Below are 21768 nucleotides of genomic sequence, written 5' to 3' on the forward strand. Positions count from 1 at the left end.
GACATCAAATAATTACAAGTAAAACAACTCTTTAAACAATTTTACATGAAGGTTTTTCTCTTGGAGGCGTTAATTCCTGTTAAAGGTGTTGGAGCATCGACAGGCTTGCAGTTTTTCTTCATCATGAATTGGTTTATATAACAGAAAGCTAGCATGTAGGCTTGAAGTCAGAAAAATCAAACCTTCCAAGTAGGTGGTATCATTTGAGAAAACATGAGTCCAAGTACAGGAACACATGAGTATTAAGCCTTTTCCTTTTTCTTAAGGTTGATTTTTCACCTTTTTTTAATAAGAGGAAACCACAGTATAGATCTTAGTGCACATGTGAAGGCTTTTTTTAATCCTTTGACAGGAGATCTTGCTGTGTTTCCTAGGCTGGGCTCAAGCTTGTGACCCTATAACATCATCTCCCAAGTATCTGAGATCACAGGCACGTGCCACCATGCCTGCCTCATGTAAAGTGTTAGCCTAAGTGTTTTCCATGACTATTTAAATTACCAGGTCTGGTGGTCACTTATGAGTCTGGGACAGGAAGATTCTAAGTTCAAGGGCAGCCTGGGCAAAATAAAAAGTAGAATGGGTTGGAGATGCAGCTCGATGGTAGAGTGCTTGCACACAAGGCCCTGGATTTGATCCCCAGTACCACAGAATAAATAAATGTCTGTTAGATTCAGAGTGGTCCAAACAATTGGAAAGAAGGATATAAAGTGAGTTTTTAATTTTTATTTATTTATTTTTATATATGAATGTATGTGTGTATTTTGAGGCAGGATCTCACAATGTAGCCTTAGCTGGATTGAAACTTGCTATGTAGAACAGGTTGACCTTGAACTCACAGATATCTACCTGCCTTTGCCTCCTGAGTGCTAGGACTAAAGGTGTGGTGAATCAAGTTTTTAAATATACACTTAAAAATCATCCCGAGTGTCACATTCATTTATAGATAAATGTCTTTTGCTTCAGATGGATTTTGTTACTTCCTTTTTTTCCTGCAGCATATTTTGACTACAAAGACGAATCTGGGTTTCCAAAGCCCCCATCTTACAACGTGGCTACAACACTGCCCAGTTATGATGAGGCTGAGAGAACCAAGGCTGAAGCCACGATCCCATTGGTTCCTGGAAGAGTAAGCAGTTTGTTTTGTTTGTTTGCTTTTGTTTTTGTTTTATCTATGTTGTTTGGGGGCTACTTAGTTGGAATTAAGTTACTTTCATTATCCAATATTGAGTTGTCTTGGTTACACCTGATTTTAAGCAGGGAAAGACACTACATAGGGCATGGGGTATCTGAGGGAAAGGAATCTACATTACACTACGATCTTTTGCCTGTTAACTTTATTCCTCAATGGCAAAACTCTATACAGCTTCAGCTCTGTCCTCACATTCAGCTCCTCTCTGTGCCCAGTTTTCCTGTCCTCATAGTTTTAGTAAGCTCCTATGCTTTTGACCTGTTCTTCGTCCTCCATCTATCCTTCCTGGCTCCTTACCCCTGGCCCTGATAAACTCTACAAGAGATCTACTTTACCCTCTACAGAATCTCTGTCTTCCTCTCCTCTCTCTGGCCAGGCCATTCTGTGTCAGTCTGTGGAATTCTGCTCCACTCCTTACTGCACCTGGTTATGCAGAAAGCCCTATTGTTCTCAGTCAGTTGCTCTGGAATGCCACTAGGCTTGAAGGCAAGGGATGGTATGAGCTTCTTTTGCACAAGAAACAAAGCTATGCATCTGCGGCCTGCTGGTCTCCTAGGCCTTGTAAGGGTGTTAGCTATCTAGTGGATCAGCATCTGAGAAGCTTAGCTGTTTGCCAATATAGTCTGGGAGTATTTGGGCACGCAAGAATTTCATAGCAGAAGACAGCTGAAATATTAAGGCTGTATAACACCAAATATTCCGTGATAAATGGCTTCCCATTTGACGGACCTTTGGCCAGTCAAAGTATACCTTTAATACACAGCTGAATCTCTATAATATATTCTTGTGGCCTGCAAGACTCCTGGGGTGAAAGGAGAGGACTTAGACTTTGCCTTGATTTACACACTTAATATTTTGGTATTAGCTCATAGCTATAAGGAATGCCTGTGGAGAGAAGAAATACAAATGACATAATTGAATGAAACTCATAAGAGACCTAGCATCATCTCGGTAAACCTTGTGCCTCCAATATCCCAGATCATGCCATTTGTAAGTTCAGATCTCGTCTAGCTTGCTGGAGATGGGATGGGAGTGGGATGCAGTTTTAGCAGAGATTTAAGATTGATGCAGATTGGAATAGGAGTGTAGCTCAGTTGGTAGAGTGCTTGCCTACCAAAGCCCTGGGTTCCATCTGCAGCACAGCATACACCAAATGTGATGGCACACACTTGTACCATCCACCACTCAGGATGAGGAAGCAGGAGGATCACAAGTTCAGGGTCATCCTCAGCTGCACTCTGAGTTCATAACCAGCCTGGGCTACATGGGATGCTGGAAGGAAGGAATCAAAAATAAGCAAACATTCAGCAAGTGGCAGCAGCAGGCAGAGCCTTCTTGTGTGCCAGCGCTTGTGCAGCCTTGGATCCCCTAGCTCTACTTAAAAGTGAGCAAGTAAGCTGGGAGTGATGGTACACGCCTTTAATCCCAACACTTGGGAGGCAGAAATAGGCAATCTTTGAGTTCGAGGCCAGTGTGGTCTACAAAGTGAGTTTCAGGACAGCCAGGGCTACACAGAAAAACCCTGTCTTGGAAAATAAAAAAAAAAAAAAAAAAAAAAAAAAAAGGAAAGTAGGCAAGTAAAGACCATATGAGAATCCTTTATTGGGTCTAACATTGCAGCACTGAGGAGGCAACAAAGAGAGTTAGTCTCCTAGCCAAGTTAGCAAGCAGACCCAATAGTCAGTGAAGGGGTGTTTGCACCAATTACAGCAGATCTTTCATGCAAGGGGAGGGTTCTGTTTATGCCGCTCATGTATCTTGAGGCCACCAGAAGAAGTGCTCCCTCTCTGGAATAGCCCTTTTAATAGTACTTAACTTGGGGCTGGAGAGATGGCCCAGCAATTAAGAGCACTGGCTGCTCTTCAAGAGGTCCTGAGTTCGATTCCCAGCAACAACATGGTGGCTCACAACCATCTATAATGGGATCTGATGCCCTCTTCTGGCATGCAAGCATAAATGCAGACAATCATGCAGACAGAACACTCATACCTCATAAAATAAATTTTAAAAAGAAAAAAGTAGTTCTTAATTCCTGCCCAGTGTTCCAGTGAGAGGTGGGTCTCCTTTATGTATTTCATGTACTCGGTCCATGTACTATATTCTGCAGACCTGTTGGACTAGACCAGTGTAGAAATTAGCTCTGATTAATTTCAGAACACTTAAAATTCTTTAGACAGCTGTACATACTTAGGAAATTCTTAAAGGTAGATATATAGAGGTACTTTTTAAGGTATAAAATAGAGGTATTTTGCAGTGGGTAAGGAGATTTGTTTGCATCAGTACATGGAGCTTAACATCCAGCTTAGTTGTAAAAGGCTTCCAAATACTTGTATCCATACTACACAAGAGCTGTGGACATCAAGAACTGTGTCTTTTTACTAGATGATCCAGGCTGGCCTTGAACTCACAGAGATCTGCCTGTCTCTGCCTCCTGAGTGCTGAGATTAAAGGTGTGTGCCACCACCTCCTGACATATCCAGTTTCTTTCAAATCACTCAAAGTCTACATCATTTGAAAAGGTAGGTCACATACGTTGGCCAGGAACATGTTCCTTCTAGGCTGTACTGTCTTTTCAGATTAGGATGGACAGATCCCGTCTGTCAGTAGGGAGGCACTTGAGCTGCCAGTGTTACCTCTTCAGTGGGCTCTAGATTCCTGATATTATAGGCCCCTAACAGATGCTGGGTAGCTGGTACTCTAGAGTTTAAGTCACATGTGTAGATAACTTTTTTCCTTTTTGAGGTAGGGTCTTACTATGTACGCCTTAGTGGGCTAGAACTTGCTGTGTAGACCAGGCTAGCTTGGAAGTTAGAGATCTACCCGCCTCTGCCTCCTGAGCGCTGGGGTTAAAGGTGTATGCCACCATGCCCATCTGAGGGATTTTCTTGAAAGGATTTGGTATGGGGCTAGAAATGTAGCTTATGGTAGAGTTCCTGCTTAGCATTTGTGAGATCCTAGGTTCAGTTCCCCCACAAATAATAACTAATAATAAGAATAGTAACTTGGACTATAAATAAAAAATAGTTTGGAAAGCTGGAGTTACTAAGATGCTGAACGTTTAAAGCTCTGAATTCAACCACAGTAATAAATGCACTCCTAGATACTTGTATTCACTCCTTGTATTTTCCTGATGTCATTCCTTTGTCTAGAAATAATTCATCGTGACTTTGTCTTATGCTTTTTCCTTCATTTAGGATGAAGATTTTGTGGGTCGGGATGATTTTGATGATACTGACCAGCTGAGGATAGGAAACGATGGGATTTTTATGTTAACTTTTTTCAGTAAGTATATACACAGCAGTCACTTCCTACAAACACAAGTGCTCTGAATTCATCAGTGGAAAGTATGATTAAAGGAGTTAAGATGCTGCTTTTTTTGTTTGTTTGTTTTTTGAGACAGGGTTTCTCTGTGTAACTTTGCGCCTTTCCTGGAACTCACTTGGTAGTCCAGGCTGGCCTCGAACTCACAGAGATTCGCCTTCCTCTGCCTCCCAAGTGCTGGGATTAAAGGCGTGTACCACCACCGCCCAGCAAGATGCTTCATTTTTAACATACGCCAAGTCTCATCTTCCAGGCCCACCGGGCCCATTGCTGTTACTGCTGCTTATACCTAGGCAGCAGAGTAGGAATGCAAAAACTTTGTCTGATGGATTTTGTTCCGTACATTTCTATTTTTCTGATAGTTCAAAGTCAATCTGACTTTCTCCTTCTTAATATTGTTTTATATTCATCTTTTTATGCACCTCCCTTACCAGTGAGCACCTATTTTATTTGCTCTATTAAAACACAAAATGCAGTGCAGAAGAAGTGATGGCTATGAGCTGTTAGAAGACACAGAGCAGGAGGACGAGTAACTTGAGTCACGTTTATCTGGAGACTCCAGTTTACTTTCCAAAGTGTTTAGTTTACTTACTAACCTGTGTGGTAGCAAAGACAGGAGCAGGTTGGTGGGCACGGACGGCAGCACACAGGATGCAACCTGAGATTCACAAAGTCCTTCCTTGCTTTGGAGGGAGATCGAAGAAGGGGCACTTGTGGGGAGGCAGAGATGCTTTGTCAAGGACGGCTGCAGAGGCGGCTGCAGAGGCTGCTGCAGAGAACACTCCTGTCCCTTGGCTAACATATCTTCTGCTTCCACTCTTACAGTGGCATTCCTCTTCAACTGGATTGGGTTTTTCTTGTCTTTTTGCCTGACCACCTCGGCTGCGGGAAGGTATGGGGCCATCTCAGGATTTGGTCTCTCTCTAATTAAGTGGATCCTTATCGTCAGGGTAAGTTGCATAGCAGAGAACATAGATCGTAGAGAGAGGCAGTAATTAGAAGGACTTTGAATATTTGATCTTCCATTTTCATTTTTTGTTATTTTGATATTTAAAGTGATAATCTGGTTTGTCTTTGTTCTGATTCCATGATAAAGTGAGCTAAAATCAGTTGCATACAATTCCTGTCTCCTTGTTCTATGTTCAGATCTAGGAGATGATCTGTAGTACAGGTGGTTTTGATGTGTATGAAGTGCTGATGGGTGTGGACACCTGGAGTTTCTGTGATACAGAGGGTATCAGTTCTTTGCTGACTCAGAAAAGGCAGGCATTCTTTTTGTTAATTCTCGTGAAATTTTAATTTCATCACATTGTCTACCCTTCCCTAATTTTTCCTTCTAGGACTGATTATACAGAAGTGTCCACTGCTCCATTAGGGAATTTCTTTTGACAAAATTATAGCAATGTGTGTTTTCTGTGATATGTGAGTTCCCAGTTGATATTGCATAAAATAGTTTAAATTATAGAACATATAGACACTTTTAAAAAATAGCTCCAATTTCTTCAAAGCCACACAGCTGTATAGAAATGGTTTCAAAGATGGAGCCTAGGTCCACAAGATGCTTGGCCTAGGGTTCTAGAAATTCTTCAATAAGCCCAGGATGTGCTTATGCTCAGTCTCTTGGAACTCAGGGCTCTGGCCATCTCCAGTGTTCTCTGAATACTCCTTGATGATATGCCTGATGATGCTGATAGAGCTGCTGTGCATGTCAGGATCTGCTACAGAGTATACTTGAAAAACCTGGATGTTGAACCAGATTCACCAGTGGGTTCAATACATTTTTAAAGTATACTTTGCTGCCATGCATGGGGACATACCTTTAATCCCAGCAGAGATAGGTAGATCTCTGTGGGTTCAAGGCCAGCCTGGTTACATAATGAGTTCCAAGCCTGCCAGGACCATACAGGGAGATCCTGTCTACAAACAGCAAACAAACAAAACAATGAGTTTTCAGATGAGTTTGTTGCTATTGTCAGCCTGGCAGAGGAAACCAGGATATTTTAAACTGTTTTACTGTGGCTGGGGAGATGGTTCAGTGGGTATGAGCACTTGCTCTCAAGCATGAGGACCCCAGTTTTGAGTCCCCACTCACATAAAAGGTGGGCATAGCTACATGCGTCTATAACCCCCAAGCATTGGCGAATGGAATTAGGCAGATCCCAGAGCTCACTGCCCAGTCAAAAAGGCAAGCTTCTGATTCAGTGAGACTTTGTCTTGAGGAAATGAGGTGAAGAGTGATAGCGGAAGACACCTAAAGATACACACACTCTGGATTCTGTGTGTGTGTCCATGCACACCGGTGCATGTTTGCACCATGCATGCACACCACACATAAACAACACATATAACTAATGGATGTTAATTGGCCCTTGCAGATTTTCAAAGCAGTTCTAGAGAACTCATTGGCTATTTTAGGAATCTAAAATCCTTTGAAATTTAGGTAATTGTGGGTTTTCCCCACCCTGGATAGTTCATTTATATTCACCTAAAAACATGAACTTTAGGAAGAACAAAGAAACAGTCAAAACCAATGGACTTTAAGACCCAAGTCCAAGAGAAGTTGTCATTTCTTTTACAGATTTTAATTGTTGTTTCATTAAGAAATAACATATTAGGAGCTGGGGAGATGGCTTAGTGGGAAAGTGCTCACCACAAAAGCATGATGTTCTGATTTTGAATTCCTAAAACCTGAGTAAAAGCCAGATACAGTAGTATGTGCTTTGTATTACCAGCACTCCTGTGAGGAGATGAGAGGCAAAGACAGAAGAATCCCTGGAAGGGAGCAGGCCAGCTAGTGTCTCTGTGTAGCATGGGAAGACCCTGTTTTTAACAAGGTAGAAAGCTAGGACCAGCACCTGAGGTTCTTCTCTACACACACACACGCACACGCACACGCACACGCACACGCACAGAATAGAAAGTATGCATGCACAGAGCCTCCTGTGTCTCTGCTGCTCAGCTTCTGAATTTTTCAGAAACAATGGATAAGGTTTGTTTTTGTTTGTTTCAAGACAATGTGATGGGTAATGTCCTTCTGTATGCTATGAATATGTGTTACTCTGATTGGTTAATAAATAAAGCTGTTTGGCTAGTGGTGAGGCAAAATAAGGTTAGGCGGGACATTCTAACTAGAAAGAGGGGAAGGAAAAAGAGCAGAGGAGACACTGCTAGCCACCGCCAGGAGAAGCAAGATGTAAAGGTACTGGTAAGCCACAAGCCATGTGGCAAGGTAGATTTATAGAAATGGGTTAATTTAAGATATAAGAGCTAGCTAGCAAGAAGCTTGCCATGGCCATAGTTTGAAAATAATAAACCTCTCTCTGTATGTTTACTTGGGTCTGAGTGGTTGTAGGACCGGGAGGGTCATAGAAAAAATCCAGCTACAACAATGTCTCATTATTTAGCTTTGGCTGGACTGGGACTTGCTGTGTAGACCAGACTGGCTTTGACCTCACAGAGATCCACCTGCTTCTACCTTCTGAGTGCTGGGATCAAAGGCATGCACCACCATGCCTGGCCCCAGTTCATGAGTTTTAAATGGCATACCATACAGAACAGAATAAATTCTCAAGCCACCCTGTTCAAAAATTACCTTGCTTGGGAGCCATCCTGGTTATCAGACCATCTTGGTATCACAGTGCTTGTGGTTGATAATCCTTATTTTAAACGGTGATGGTCCCAAATTGCCGACATAGTGATGCTGGTAGTTTGGATATGCCAAAGAGAAGCTACGTGCTTTTAGTGAAAAGTGAAAGTTTTCATACAATAATGAAAGAAAAAAATTTATATTGCGGTTTCTAAGTTCTTTATGGCAGCAAGATTTTTTTTTTTGATGAACCATGTTTATATAACTTATCACAGTATATTGTTAGTTACTTCAGTGGCCCTTATCATTAATCTCTTATTGTACTTAGGTCATAATCAAACTTTATCAAAGGTCCATATGTATGGAAAGACCATATGCATAGGCTTTGGAACTGTCTGCCATTTAAAGCATTCATGAGGGTCTTGGAAGCTATCTCCTGTAGCTGGAAACTTTTCTGCTTCTCACCCGGTCCTGCAGCCGCTTATAAAATAATCACTCAGAGGCTTATATTAATTATAAATATTTGGTCTATTGCCCAGGCTTATTACTAACTAGCTCTTACAACTTAAATTAGCCCATTTCTATTAATCTATATTTTGTCATGTGGCCATGACATTACCAGTCTACTGGCATCTTGCGGCAGGATGGTGTCTGCTTGACTCCGCCCTTCTTTCTCCCTGTATTCAGTTTGGCTTTCCCACGTAGCTACATTCTGCCTTACCATAGGCCAAAGCAGCTTTATTCATCAACCAATAAAAGCAACGCATTATCAAAGCATACAGAAGGATATCCCATATCAATCTCCCATAGACAAAGAAGGAATATGACATTTTAATTCTCAGACTTTGGACAAGGGGCTTCCAAAGAGAAGTAACATTAGTACAGATCTATTAAAACACAAAATTTTTAACTGAATGGCCAAAAAAATGTAGACTATTAAATAGACTGAATTTATAATATTAGGTATCTTTGGAATCTAAATGAAAACCAAGGTCAAAATAAGTTAGCAAGTCAGAAAAAATAGGGTAAGTTTTCATTCCTCACAAAAACAGGTCCTGCCATAGAGGTTCATTAGATCAGCAATCAGCATTGGCAGGGAGAGCTGGAATCTCAGTTGTTGCTGTAGTTCTTGCTCCCTTCAGGGTTAAAGGCTGGTGGTTTAGGTATCACTCTAAAACACAGCAGTACTTCACAGAAGAGCGTGAACTGCACATGCATTTAATATATTTACTCTGCCGAATGGTACAGCATAGTATCATAGTACGCTAGTGCACTGGCTGTTTACCCCATGATCTCAAGGCTGACAGAGAGCTGCAGCTGGCTACTACCCAGCATCCTGAGAGACTTTGTTTCATCCTGTCTATCACAAGGCTAGGGGAAGACTCAAATGCAAAAGATGGTTTTTTACTGAGTGCATATTGCTCTTTGGTCTGTCATAAAATTAGTTACTATTGTTAGGGACCATCTGTATTCTTTTTCTCTCTTAAGAGACCTTTGGTTCTTACTTGCCAAAAGAATACCCTGTGCCAGTTCCTTGCAAAGGTATAGGATTACCATGAAGTACATGATACAAAGTTCAGAATTCAAGGCTAGGAACAATTTGGACCTCACTGGCCAAGGAGACAGTGACGCCAACCAAATAATCAGCTCTAGTACTGAGTATATATAGTGAAACTAGACACACGCTTAGGTGGAAATGCTTTGTGGAACATTGCCAGAATTACAGCCATGCACCACCATGCCAGAGATTTTAAAGGTTTTCTAACAATGAAGAGTTGAGTGTGGTGGCACAAGTGTGTTATCCCAGTGCTTAGGAGGCTGAAGGGAAGGAGTGTGACTAAACCTGCCTGAGCTATATACCAAACCCATCCTCAACACAAGCAAAACCCATTCTTTGGTGTACTTGCAAAATAAGGAGTTCGTAAGAGAACTTTATAAGTTTCTTCCATTTGAAGAAGTCTATTTGCATTTGTTGAAACAATTTCAAATTAGATGTAAATAGACCTTGTTTCCAGCATCCACATGGTAGCTCACAACTTTTCGTATCTCCAGTTCCAGGGGATCTGATGCTCTCTTCCAAATTCTTCAGGCACCAAGCTTGATGCATGTGGTGCACATACAACAATACAGGCAAAACATGCACATTAAATAAATAAATTTAAAAAATATGTACATGGTCTAAGTGACAGTTGTGTGGTTTGGGTTTGGTTTGGTTTGGTTTTTCAAGACAGGGTTTCTCTGTGTAGTTTTGGTTCCTGTTCTAGGTCTTGCTCTGTAGACCAGGATGGCCTCAAATTCACAGAGATCTGCCTGGCTCTGCCTCCTGAGTGCTGGGATTAAAGGTGTGTGCCACCACCACCCGGCTGACAGTTGAGTTTTGTGTGCCCCAAAATTAGTAAATTAAATTGCTCTATTAGCCTGTGATAAAGTCTCTGCCTTTTTTTCTTTTTCTTCTTCCAGTTTTCCACCTATTTCCCTGGATACTTTGATGGCCAGTACTGGCTCTGGTGGGTGTTCTTGGTTTTAGGTAAGTGCTTTTAACAAAAGAAAATGAAGTTTTAAAAAAAAAATCTTAAATTAAAAAAAAAAATGTCTTGCCGGGTCGTAGTGGCGCATGCCTTTAATCCCAGCACTTGGGAGGTCAAAGCTACACAGAGAAACCTTGTCTTGAAAAAACAAAACAAAACAAAAATGTCTGAAATTAGACAGCTAAAATTACTTCGGTAAAGCCTCATCTCACTGTATTGTATTTAGCATCAATTTAAAATGCCGTTTTTAGATGTTTCTTCCTTGAAGTTTAGGGAGTCTCCACCTGTAGAGTAGCGTGTTAAAACAGGTCTGTGGAGTGCTTTTCCAGTTCATTTATTGTGATCAGCGGGCAGACTAGTGACAGTACAGGGTGGATTGTCTCTACTTAGGAGGTGTTTCCACAGAAGGTTTGCCAACTTAACCCCAAGTTAATACAAATGTATTGTAACCAATTGAATTAATTCATGTCCATTTGTGAGCCATCTTTAGTTAGACCTGTCAGTAGACCACAGAAAATGTATAGCTCTAATACATTATAACTTCTGAAATTATGGGGTTTCCAGAATTCTGTAGTTCACCATTGATAAAAAGACTTACTTTATAGTGAAAGGAAGTTTTAAAACTATATATACACACACAGAAAGTGAGGCAGTGGTGGCGCAGGCCTTTAATCCCAGCACTCAGGAGGCAGAGGCAGGTGGTTTTCTGTGAGTTTGAGACCAGCCTGGTCTACAGAGCAAGTTCCAGGACAGCCAGGGCTACCAAAGAAACCCTGTTTTCTTGGTTTTCTCAAAAACCAAGAAACAAAACAAAAAAATTAGAAAGGAAACTATACGCACACATACTCATATACACACACACACACACACACACACACACACACACACACACACACTCTCTTACATACTTACATATGTGTGTGTTCATGCACACATGAAGGCAGTCTGGCTGTTAGTCTCCAAATTATAATTACTACTTTGCTTGTTTATTTTAAGTTATTTTCTTCCTAAATCATTAAAGCAAAGAAATTAGTATTGGGGTGAATTTTTTTTTCATGTAGCCTTGTTATCTTTAAAGAAATACATGTGATACAATAACAGAAACCACCCTCATTATTGTTGTTGTGTCTGCAGAGCAATAGCCACCCAGGAGCTTTTAAAAATGATGGGGCTGGAGAGATGGCTTAGTGGTTAAGAGGTCATAATGTTTTTGCAGAGGACCTGAGTTTGATTCATCATCACAAGATTTCTCTGTGTAGCCCTAGCTGTCCTGGAACTCACTTTATAGACCAGGCTGACCTTGAATTCAGAGATCCGCCTGCCTCTGCCTCCCAAGTGTTGGGATTAAAGGCTTGTGCAGCTACACCTGGCCTTCTTTGTGGGCTTTTTTTTAAGAGTCCCAGTGTAGGTCAGGCTGTTCTTGAACTTGCTATGTAGCTGAGGATGACTAAACTACTGATCTGCCTGCCTATACCTCTCAAGTACTGGATTATATGAATACACCACCATGCCTGGTGTTCACATTCGTAATTTGACTGTCTTCTTTTTTGAGACAAGGTCTTGCTATGTTCCCTATGGCTGGCCTAGCACTCACTGTGTAGATCAGGATGTCCTTGAACTTGCTTTGATCTTCCTGCCTCTGCCTCCCATGTGTCCACCACCATGTCTAGTTCCTGCTTTACACACCTTGAATCCTCTGTTAAAGCTGTAGGTGTACTGTTGCTCGTGACTCTGGCTGCTCAGCCTAATACCTAAGCCTAGCAGGAACTTGAGTTGAGACCTGCCTTTCTTAGCCAACAGATCCTTGCATTTGATCCTGCAGCTTACTTAGAAAACTCAAGTCGTCCATAGTGCCCTTCCCTGACTCCTCCACTGAAACATTGTCTACTCCTGCTCACTGGAATCTAATGACTCCAGAAAGGGGAAGGGTGAATTTGCTCCTCCTTCGAGTTCCACAAGTTTAGTACCAGTGAGTGGCAAGAGAGCAGCTCAGGAGGAGTCAGTTCTTGGCTTATTTAGTCTCTCAGATGGACTCTGAAAGGCTAGGGAGGATGTTGAGCTCAGTGGCCTAGGACCTCTGGATCAAAGGAGAGACAGTAAACATTGTCAGATGGGTTGTTTGCAATATAAAGGATTGATCTTCATTTTAGTGTTTCATGGAAGACAGGTTGGTATTTTACTATTGATTATTCTTGCTCTCTTCTATTAACATATTATAAGCAGAAAGGGGGACTTTAATCCCAGCACTTGGAAGGCAGAGGAGGTGATCTTTGTGAGTTTGAAACCAGCCCAGTCTACAGACTTCTAGGACAGCTAGGAGGACTGTTAAACAGAGAAACCCTGTCTTGAAAAACAAAACAAACCAAAAACAAAACAACAACAACAACAGAAAAGATTGTGTATACAAGTCAGTAAATACATTAAAACCCAGTGTATTGTATTCAGTGATCTTTATAACATGCAATTGTATCAATAAAAGTATTGAAATCTTGCTCAACGAATGTCTTGTTCAGAGTGTCTCTGAAGAAAGGTCAAGAGTGTGTTTTCTTTGGAGGGCACATCATCACCTGAGGGGTGAATGTGTAAAAGTCTGGTGCTGTCAAACCACCTTTGAGAGTCGAAAACAGGAGTTTACATAAGTGGATGCTGACACCTAGTGGACAGTATTATGTACTGTTGCAGAAAAAGAAATAACAGAAAAGATTAGAATTATGCTTGAGAAAAGTAAAGTTGTTATGTGTTCCTGTAATCCCAGAACACTCCAGAGATGGAGGCAGGAAAATTAGGAGTTCAAGACCAGCCTTGCTCACATAGCAAGTTGGAGACCAGCCTGTGTACTGAGATCATATTTCATAAAACTAAACAACAAAACCCATCTGTAATCTCTCCTTTTGGAGTTAATTGTGTGGATGCTGTTTGGGAACTTGGCAGGGAGATTCTGTAGGCTTCCCAGTGAGATCTCCACATGTAAATGTTTGGTCCCATTTTACATTCCTTTTGAGACCAATTAGATCCTATGCAAAATAGGTGTCTACACTTGAGATTATGTCTTCCCGTTGAAAAGTAGATAATTTGATAGGACAGCCCCTTGGCGATGACCATGTTAGTAGGCTTCAGCAGGAAAATGACATGTTCCTGTTACAGGGGGATGGTTCTGGGGAAGGGTTTAATGTAGAAATTACAAGTTCACTCTTGGCTTTTCTTTTTTCAATTAGGCTTTCTCCTGTTTCTCAGAGGATTTATCAATTATGCAAAAGTTCGGAAGATGCCAGAAACTTTCTCAAATCTCCCGAGGACCAGAGTTCTCTTTATTTATTAAAGGTATTAGAGGGATGGGGGAGGCGTCTGTAGTTCCATTGTGATCATGTGATACATTGCAGAATTCCAGTCAGTTTGGAGTGAGACTCGGTGGTAGGGGTACTACAAATGGTAAGGAGGGCATAAAAAGTCCTTGCCTTTCCCTTCTTGATTGGAGGGTTGGCATCTGCAGAAAGCTGTTGAGGAGGGGAAGAGAGAAATGTTTTGGTAACATAAAGGCAAGGGGCACAGTAGCAGTAGGGAACAAGTAGGGTATTGATGGTGTGACTGAGCCTGTCAGGCCCCTCCCTCTTCCCTAATCTCACAGAGCCCAGAATTCCCTGCACAGGATGCTCTGAGGGATGTTGGCAGGCACATTTGAAGCAGTCCTTTTGCTTGAACTACTGACAAGCCCACTAAGGCATCCATCTCTTGAAATTAGTCCGTGAGCCTTTTTTGCTGCCTGTTTCCAGGTCATACCCAGATTTTACCACTCTGGTAGAAAGGAAGCTCAAATCCAAGGGAAGTGCGGAGCCCTGTCCTTCACCTGGAACAGACCTAAACCCTGAACTGTGTTTGATTCACACGGTTTCCCCAATGGCTGACTCCCGTCTTTCACCAGCAGCTACCTGAAGGGGAGGTAGCTTGAGAAAGAAGATAGCAGAGGGCCTTCTTGACAGGCAGGCAATGCCTTTGTGAGCTGGAGTCTTTGCCTCTTGGGCTTTGGGGATTTGTGTGTTGGATAGAATGAAGTCTTAAGCACCACCTGACGGAAGGCCCAGAAAAGGCCTTGTGATACCTGTGTGTAGCACTTGTCACAAATCTTAAATGATAGGTAGAGTTCAACTTGTGGCTCATGTGGGAGAGCACTTCAGTCTCCTGAGCCATAGTGGAGAGCAGAAACAGACTTCAGCTCAGCTCAGACTTCAGGATGTCTGTGGGCTCTCTTTGTAAACAGTGCTGAAGTCACCTAGTATCTCTCCAAAGCATTACTGCTAACCACAGTAACCTAATGGGACGGACTTACCTATCCTGGGGAATGGGATGATGACTGAATTTCCCTGTGGACTGAGATCACCTCACTGTCTCTTGTCTTCATTTCTCATTTTCAAGGACATTTGATAGGCTTGGGGTTTGATTTCCCCCTTGAAAAGGGAACGGAGGAAAAGGAGAAGCAGGGAAGGTTTGAGTATGCTCTGGGATTTCGTACTTTGTTCATCTTCTAATGTAGAACAAATAGTAACAAGGACGAGGGACTGCCTAACACTCCATTTTCCTATGTTAGGGATTTTGATGGGATTGTGTTATTCTACAGCTTCGATTTTAAAATTTTTGGGATATTTCCGAGTTGTCTAGATTGAAAGTCATGAATCTGCTGGGCCATGATTTGCAGCACCAGTCTTTAGGACAGTGCTGTGGGAGCTGGTCAGGAACTGGTTTGAGCAGGGCTGCTGCAGTGTGCTTTAGAGGTAGTCAGAAAAAAGAAAAAACAAGACAAAACAAAAAACTGGCACACAGGTAAGTGAGAGGCCCTATCTGAGGGCACCAGACAGTATCAGTGTACTGGTTGGTGTGACATCACTCAGATATGCCCAGAGAGTCTAGAGTGCCAGGGGAAGGGAATGGGATTTGAAAGCAGTGCTCACAGTTTGGATTGCTTCCCTACCAATTGGCTCTTGGAGAATCCTTGGAGGGAAATGGTAAGGTTCAATAGGTATGAGTGATCCTTGTTTATTGAAAAGACTAAAATCTCTGTCCAGATCCACATGTAGAACACTTGCTTTCTTTAGTTGACAGACATTTTGGTTAGAAGTTACAGTAAAACCTCATTGTGTGAAGTATTACGCCATTACTTCATTGCATCTGATTTTTTTGGTGGTGATACCCTTCATTGAAAGCTAGCTGTGGGTTACCTGTGCCAGAAAGACACAGGTAAGGAATTTCAGAAGTAACTCCATGGCAGAAAGTAACACACCTTTCATTCTGAACTCAATTTGGTGCTTATAGAAGAGGGTGTTAGAATAGAGACTTCTCTTACTGGCTGTGATGGGAATCAGGCAGATCTCTGTGAATTTGAGGCCAGCCTAGTCTATGTAGAGAGACTCTGTCTAAAAACACAGAAAAAATAGAGACTTCTTTAGGCTATCCAAGATATAGGACAAACAAAAATACCTATAAAGTGATCCCAGTAGACTCATCTGTGGGGACTGGAGCAATGGCTTGCAGTTAAGAGCACTTGCTCTTTCAGAGGGCTGGGTTTTGGTTGCCAGCTGTCCTGGAACTCTGTAGACCAGGCTGGCCTCAAACTCAGATTTCACCTGCCTCAGTGTCCCAAGTGCTGAGATAAAAGTTGTGCACCACCACCACTTGGCCCATAAGTATCTTAAATAAAAAGGCCCATCTTTAACCATCTGAAGCAGGAGTTACAGTTTCTGACTGTGGTAGAGAGTACTCAAACACCCTTTTACAACTCCCTCAGGCTCCAGGGGAAAATGGTACACTAATTGGCCATCATCCATAGTTCCAGTACTGGGAAGACAGGAGGATGGGAAGTTTGAGGCCCAAGTTAGATAAGGTAGGTAGTGAGTTAAGGGCCAGCTTTTAATATGTCTCAAAAAAACAAATGAAAAAGTATATAGTTAACTAACTAGCTCAGTCAACACTTTTCCCTCTTTATAAGAAAAGTCAGAAGGGGGTCTCTGTGGGTGGGCATAGTGGCATCACTTGTGTGGCTGTGGAAGCAGAAGAACAAAAAATGCACCTTTTGTATTACTCAGAAGCGAGCCTGTCCTTCCTTCACTGGAAAGTGTGCTTTGTAGAGTACACCTTGGTGCTGGCCGGGAGCGAAGGCAGCTGCTGTGCTGGAGGTGGTGGATGGTGCTGAGCTAGTGGCACTCCAGAGGACTGCACAGTGAAGCACCGTGGAGCTGTCTTTTTTTTTTTTTTTTTTTAGCTGCATTAACCCTTTTACTTCTGAACTTGAAGAGGAAAAGGTTATTGCTTACTTTTTTTTTTTTTTAAGAATTTCATACATGAGCACTGTATTTACATCTCCACCTCTTCTCCCCTCCAACTACTGCTGCATCTCACAGCTCTCTGTCAAATACATGACTTCATCTTTAATTATTTTGTTACACACATATATATTATATATACACACATAACTTGCTGAGTCCCTTTAGTGTTGCTCTGATTTTTTTTAAAAACAAACTTGTTTTGTTTTTGATGGTTGTTTTGTTTGTTTTTTGAGACAGGGTTTCTCTGTGTAGCCCTGGTTGTCCTGAAACTCTCTGTGTAGCCCAGGCTGGCCTCAAACTCACTGAGATCAACCTGCCTCTGCCTCCTGAGTGCTAATATTAAAGGTGTGCGCCACCACTAACCAGCAATTTTTTTTATTTTTAAAGACATTGTCTACACAGATAACTCAGACTGGCCTTGAACTCCTCCTTACTCAGTTCAGTGCCACTGTGATCACAAGCATGCCACCAAACCAGCTGCAGTGGTTACTTTACTGTGTCCAAACACCCACCAAACCCGCTGCAGTGGTTACTGTGTCCAAACACCCAACAAGCAACTTGAAGAGGAAGGGGCGAACCGTGCCTCATACCCGGTTTGAGGAGACAGTGGTGGGGAAGGTGTAGGAGCATGACCTGAGCCAGCTGGTCATGCTGCATCCTGCATTTGAGAAGCAGGGATGCAAGAGTGCTGCTGCTCAGCTCACTCTCCTTTCTTCTTCAGTCTGGGTCCTCCAGCAGGATTTTAAATGACTGCTGAGTGTCAGGTTTCGAATTTGTGAATACTGTTAAAGCTGTTTAAACCTGGAGAAGTGCCGGGCGGTGGTGGCGCACGCCTTTAATCCCAGCACTCGGGAGGCAGAGCCAGGCGGATCTCTGTGAGTTCGAGGCCAGCCTGGTCTCCAGAGCGAGTTCCAGGAAGGGCGCAAGGCTACACAGAGAAACCCTGTCTCGAAAAACCAAAAAAAAAAAAAAAAAAAAAAAAAAAAAACCTGGAGAAGTTAGCTGTACTCCAGTGTGTCCAGCACTGTGACTTAGTAGTCATTGACTATTGGTTCATCTGTTAAACAAAGCTGATAAAGGTGAAATGACCTGAGTTTGTTAGGCCTCATTACAACAGCCTCCGGGCTGTAGCAATAAGCTTTCCTTTCCTGCTCACTTTTCCAGTTCTGACAGTCCTCTGTGGTGTCAATAGTGTGGTCTATCTGTCACTTTGTCTTCTTGATGTAAAAGACAGGCACACTTGGATCAGTCATATCAGTGGTCTACCAGACACAGCTGAATTTGGAGTCGTGGGAAATGTTGACAGTTGTAAAAGATTATGTTCATTTCCCCCACTGTTGAATCTTCTTTGCATGTTGGTGCCTTTTAAATTTATACAATCTGGGCTGGAGAGATGGCTCAGTGGTTAAGAGCACTGGCTGTTCTTCCAGAGGTCCTGAGTTCAATTCCCAGCAACCATGTGGTGGCTCACAACCATCCGTAATGAGATCTGGTGCCGCCTTCTGGCCTTCAGGCATACTTGCAGGCAGAACACTGTACACATAATAAATAAATAAATCTTTTTTAAAAAATTTATACAATCTAAGGGGAGACAAGACAAAAGGAACAGCAAGGATCTGTGTGGTTTTTACCGTAATCTGGAGAGATGGAAAAAAGGACACTAAAAGACTTCTAGATGGGCCTATCTGGTTGTCACCCAGTATTGGGTGCCAAAAAGTAATTCCTTATACTTGTTAAAGTAGTTGGTGTGCCTCGTTAGTGTACTTGACATTTTTCCCCACACTGCTTCCACAAGAACTAAACCAGTATGTATGTACAGGACTGGGAACATGGCTCAGTGACACATCTCTGCTTAGCATTCAAGGCCCTGAGTTCAGTTCCCAGAGCAGGAGAGGAGGGCAGAGACACACATAGACACAGACATCACCTTAAAAATATACATTTCTATCCTATTACTTTTTAAAAGTTGGTTAGGAATTGCATATATTCTGAAAAACATGCTTCCCGAACATAATGGTTCTTGAAATTTTCTACAGCATATTTGATAGGACAGGTGGGTTTATGTTCACTTTTTAACTTTGCCACAGTTTACATAGAGAGTAACATCACTAGTATCCTCACTGGAATTTTCCTGTGTGAGATCTGACAGAATTGTCAAGTGAATGGTAACAACAGGTGTTTTAGGAAATGGTCCTGTTTTAGTCTATCCTAAAGAGAGTAATTGTAGATGAGGAATCGCCACTTCCGTTTTGTGCTTAGAACAGAAGAGAAAGGAGTGAGAAACTCCTGATCTTGTTTTTTTTTTGGGGGGGGATTTTTTTTGTTGTTGTTGTTTTGTTTTTTTGTTTTTCGAGACACGGTTTCTCTGTGTAGCTTTGCGCCTTTCCTGGGACTCACTTGATAGCCCAGGCTGGCCTCGAACTCACAGAGATCCGCCTGGCTCTGCCTCCCGAGTGCTGGGATTAAAGGCGTGCGCCACCACCGCCCGGCCCTGATCTTGTTTTTAAGAGAGAACATACGGGGACTGGAGAGTTGGCTCAGCAGTTAAAGAGCACTCACTGCTCTTCCTGAGGACCGGGGTTCAATTCTTAGCACCCTCATGGTGGTCAAAACCATCTTTAACTCCAGTTCCAGAGGATACAGTACCTCTTCTGATCGCTGAGGCACTGCACACATGTGGTGCACAGATACACATGCAGACAAAACACCCCCATACTGTGGGGCGTTTACCCACCACCCCCACAGTTCCCCAGAGTTTTCTTGAGTGCAAGCAGCAGGAAATATTAGATAGAAGGATTTATTGCGGAGATAAACAGAAAAGAAAGGATAGTCTCGAGAGGACCTGGAACCTATTCCAACCGGCCTGTCTCTGCTCCAGGGTTTTTATAGAGACGCCAAGGGGTGGAGCAAAAGACCTCCTCCCCCAGCCCAGCCAAGTGCAGACCATCTCAGACACCTGCGCTCAGGCCCGTGGTCCTAATCATCCTCTATGGGAACCTGGTGGGTAAAGCCACGAGGAACCTGAAAATGGGCTCCCATACCACACATAAAGTAAATCTTGAGAGAGTGTCAGTTATTTGGAGAGTGTCAAATCTTTAGAGAGGGGGTGTGGAGGGCTTAATGTTAAGAACTGAAAGTTGACGGTTTATTGGCTACTAGGATGTCCATGTATGGTCATCTTCAAATTATGTTGAAATACAGCATCTTGTCTTCTGTGACTACATCCTGCTCTGAGCCAGAATAACAGGCTAACTAGAGATTGACTATGCAGTGTCCTTCTCTGGCAGATGTTTTCTGGCAAAGGCCTTCCTGCACTGATGAAGTCCTTCGAGAAGCGAAAGAGCACCTGCAGGAAGTGAATCACCACCAGAATGGAGGAACAGTCACCTGCTTTAAAAAATAAAGTACTGTTGAAAAAGATCATTTCTCTCTATTTGTTCCTAGGTGTAAAATGTTAATAGTTAATGCAGAATTCTGTAATCATCGAATCATTAGTGGTTAATGTTTGAAAAAGCTCTTGCAATCAAGTCTGTGATGTATTATTAATAATGCCTTATATATTGTTTGTAGTCATTTTAAATAGCATGAGCCATGTCCCTGTAGTCAGTAGGGGGCAATCTTGCTTTTTTCATTCTCCATCTCAAAGCAGATTTGAAATTACAGATTAGTGTAAGCTATGCATAAGGCTGGCTGTTTGAAAAGGGGTTTTCTCAAAAGTCAAAACTTTGGTTATGACTGCATTTCTGCATATAATCCATATTTCCTGTTCAAATTAATCTAGAAATATGTTTAATTGTACTGTGTGTGAACATCTGGAAGCAAAACCATAGTGCAAAGTTCATTGTAGTGTTAACAAAAAATGTTCTCAATTGGTAAATAAGCATTAATTTTTCATAGTCTATATTCAGAAATTACCTTTTCATTCTGTAGTTCTGTGTACAAAGGAATTCTAAAGGTGTTTGTCAGTATATAAAATGGAAAGGGCAAAGACAAATTCAGATTAAATACTAAATATTACTCTGAAAACTGTGGCTAGAATCCCAGAGGGTCAGGAACCAAGAATTAGTGTGGAACTTTTGAGAGGATCCCTAACATTCTGTACTCCTTGCTTTTACAACTGTTATAACTGTAGAATGATGTGCTTGCTGCCCAAGTGCTAGCTCACTTTGGTTGCTATATTAAACTGTAAATACAATAGAATATTAATAAATGTCTCTTGTGTAGCACCTTTTACTGTAATCAGTGTTTAATTTTGGAGTTTAAAGTTGCTGATTGTGAGTACATTTTCTAATCTTACACAGTAATACAGAATATATTCTAAAAATTAAAACTTTGTGTCTTAGTTATGGTTTTATTACTGTGAAAAAAAAAACACCACGACCAAGCCAGGTATGATGGTGCACGCCTTTAATCCCAACTCTCAGGAGGCAGAGGCAGGTAGAGCTCTCTTGAGTTCAAGGACAGCCTGGTCTACAGAGTGTGTTCCAAGATAGCCAGGGCTACACAGAGAAAACCTGTCTCAAAAAAGCACTATGACCAAAAGCAACTTGGGGAGGAAAGGGTTTATTTCAGCTTATAGTTCCACAGCAGAGTCTATCACTGAGGGAAGTCAGGGTAGGAACTCAAGGCAGGGACCTGGAGGCGGGAACTGGAGAAGAGGCCATGGAGAAGTGCTGCTTACTGGTTGGTTTCTCACAGCTTGCTATATTATACCTCCCAGGACCACCTGCCCAGGGTTGGCACCACCTGCAGTGAGCTGGGCCCTCCCGCATCCATTATCAGTCACGAAAATGCACTACAGACTTGCACACAAGCCAATCTGGTGGGTGA

The 21768-nt window shown here is 42.2% G+C and overlaps 1 protein-coding gene across 2 annotated transcripts in view; it reads left to right on the forward strand.

Moving 5' to 3' along the window:
* Positions 1–21169, forward strand: part of Ndfip1 (Nedd4 family interacting protein 1) — a 50561-nt gene extending 29392 nt beyond the window's left edge. The window contains exons 3-8 of one of the 2 annotated variants that reach the window (XM_052742058.1): positions 996–1126; positions 4384–4471; positions 5336–5460; positions 10557–10623; positions 13840–13945; positions 20210–21169. In XM_052742058.1, coding sequence (XP_052598018.1) covers positions 996–1126; positions 4384–4471; positions 5336–5460; positions 10557–10623; positions 13840–13943 — 515 coding nt within the window. In that variant the 3' untranslated portion in view covers positions 13944–13945; positions 20210–21169. The remainder of the gene's footprint in view (positions 1–995; positions 1127–4383; positions 4472–5335; positions 5461–10556; positions 10624–13839; positions 13946–20209) is intronic. The other variant, XM_052742057.1, reaches the window with a different exon arrangement.
* The last annotated feature ends 599 nt before the right edge of the window (positions 21170–21768 follow it).

This window comes from Peromyscus californicus, unplaced genomic scaffold (genome assembly GCF_007827085.1).
Source record: "Peromyscus californicus insignis strain IS unplaced genomic scaffold, ASM782708v3 Scaffold_17__1_contigs__length_78620276, whole genome shotgun sequence".
In the NCBI taxonomy this organism is placed as follows: Eukaryota; Metazoa; Chordata; class Mammalia; order Rodentia; family Cricetidae; genus Peromyscus; species Peromyscus californicus.